Raw genomic sequence first — 398 nt, 5'->3', positions numbered from 1 at the left:
GCAGCAGCAGCAGCAGCAGCAGCAGCAGCCCCTCTACTTCTCCCTCAAGCCCCATAAGACGCCAGAGCCCTCTCCCCCCTTCTCGTAAAGCAGGAGAGGCAGCGTTGGCTCGTGCTGCTGCTGCTGCTGCTGCTGTTGCTGCTGCTGCTGCTGCTGCTGCAGAAGAAACACCAGCAGCAGCAGCAGAAGCAGCAGACGATGCACAGCCAGACACACCAACAACAGCAGCAACTGCAACAGCAGCACCATCCCCAACAGCAGCAGCAACAACACCAGCAGCAGCAGAACCAGAACCAGAAACAGAACCAGCAACAGCAACAGCAGCAGCAGCAGCAGCAGCAGCAGCAGCAGCAGCAGCAGCAGATGAGAGTGATATAGATGAGGTCCCTGATGAGGGC

General features: G+C 58.8%; 1 protein-coding gene across 1 annotated transcript in view; it reads left to right on the top strand.

Annotated features, from left to right (window-relative positions):
- Positions 1-198: 198 nt before the first annotated feature.
- EMH_0045390 (uncharacterized protein) overlaps positions 199-398 on the top strand; it is a gene marked incomplete at both ends in the record, with an annotated part of 3,229 nt that continues 3,029 nt past the window's right edge. Inside the window, one exon of the mRNA XM_013496064.1 lies at positions 199-369. Within this exon, the coding sequence (XP_013351518.1) occupies positions 199-369 (171 nt within the window). The remainder of the gene's footprint in view (positions 370-398) is intronic.

Source organism: Eimeria mitis, genomic scaffold, assembly GCF_000499745.2.
Source record: "Eimeria mitis Houghton genomic scaffold, Emh_scaff1893, whole genome shotgun sequence".
Lineage (NCBI taxonomy): Eukaryota > Apicomplexa > Conoidasida > Eucoccidiorida > Eimeriidae > Eimeria > Eimeria mitis.
Note: the sequence above shows the minus strand (reverse complement) of the source record. Positions and strands in the feature narration are given on the sequence as shown.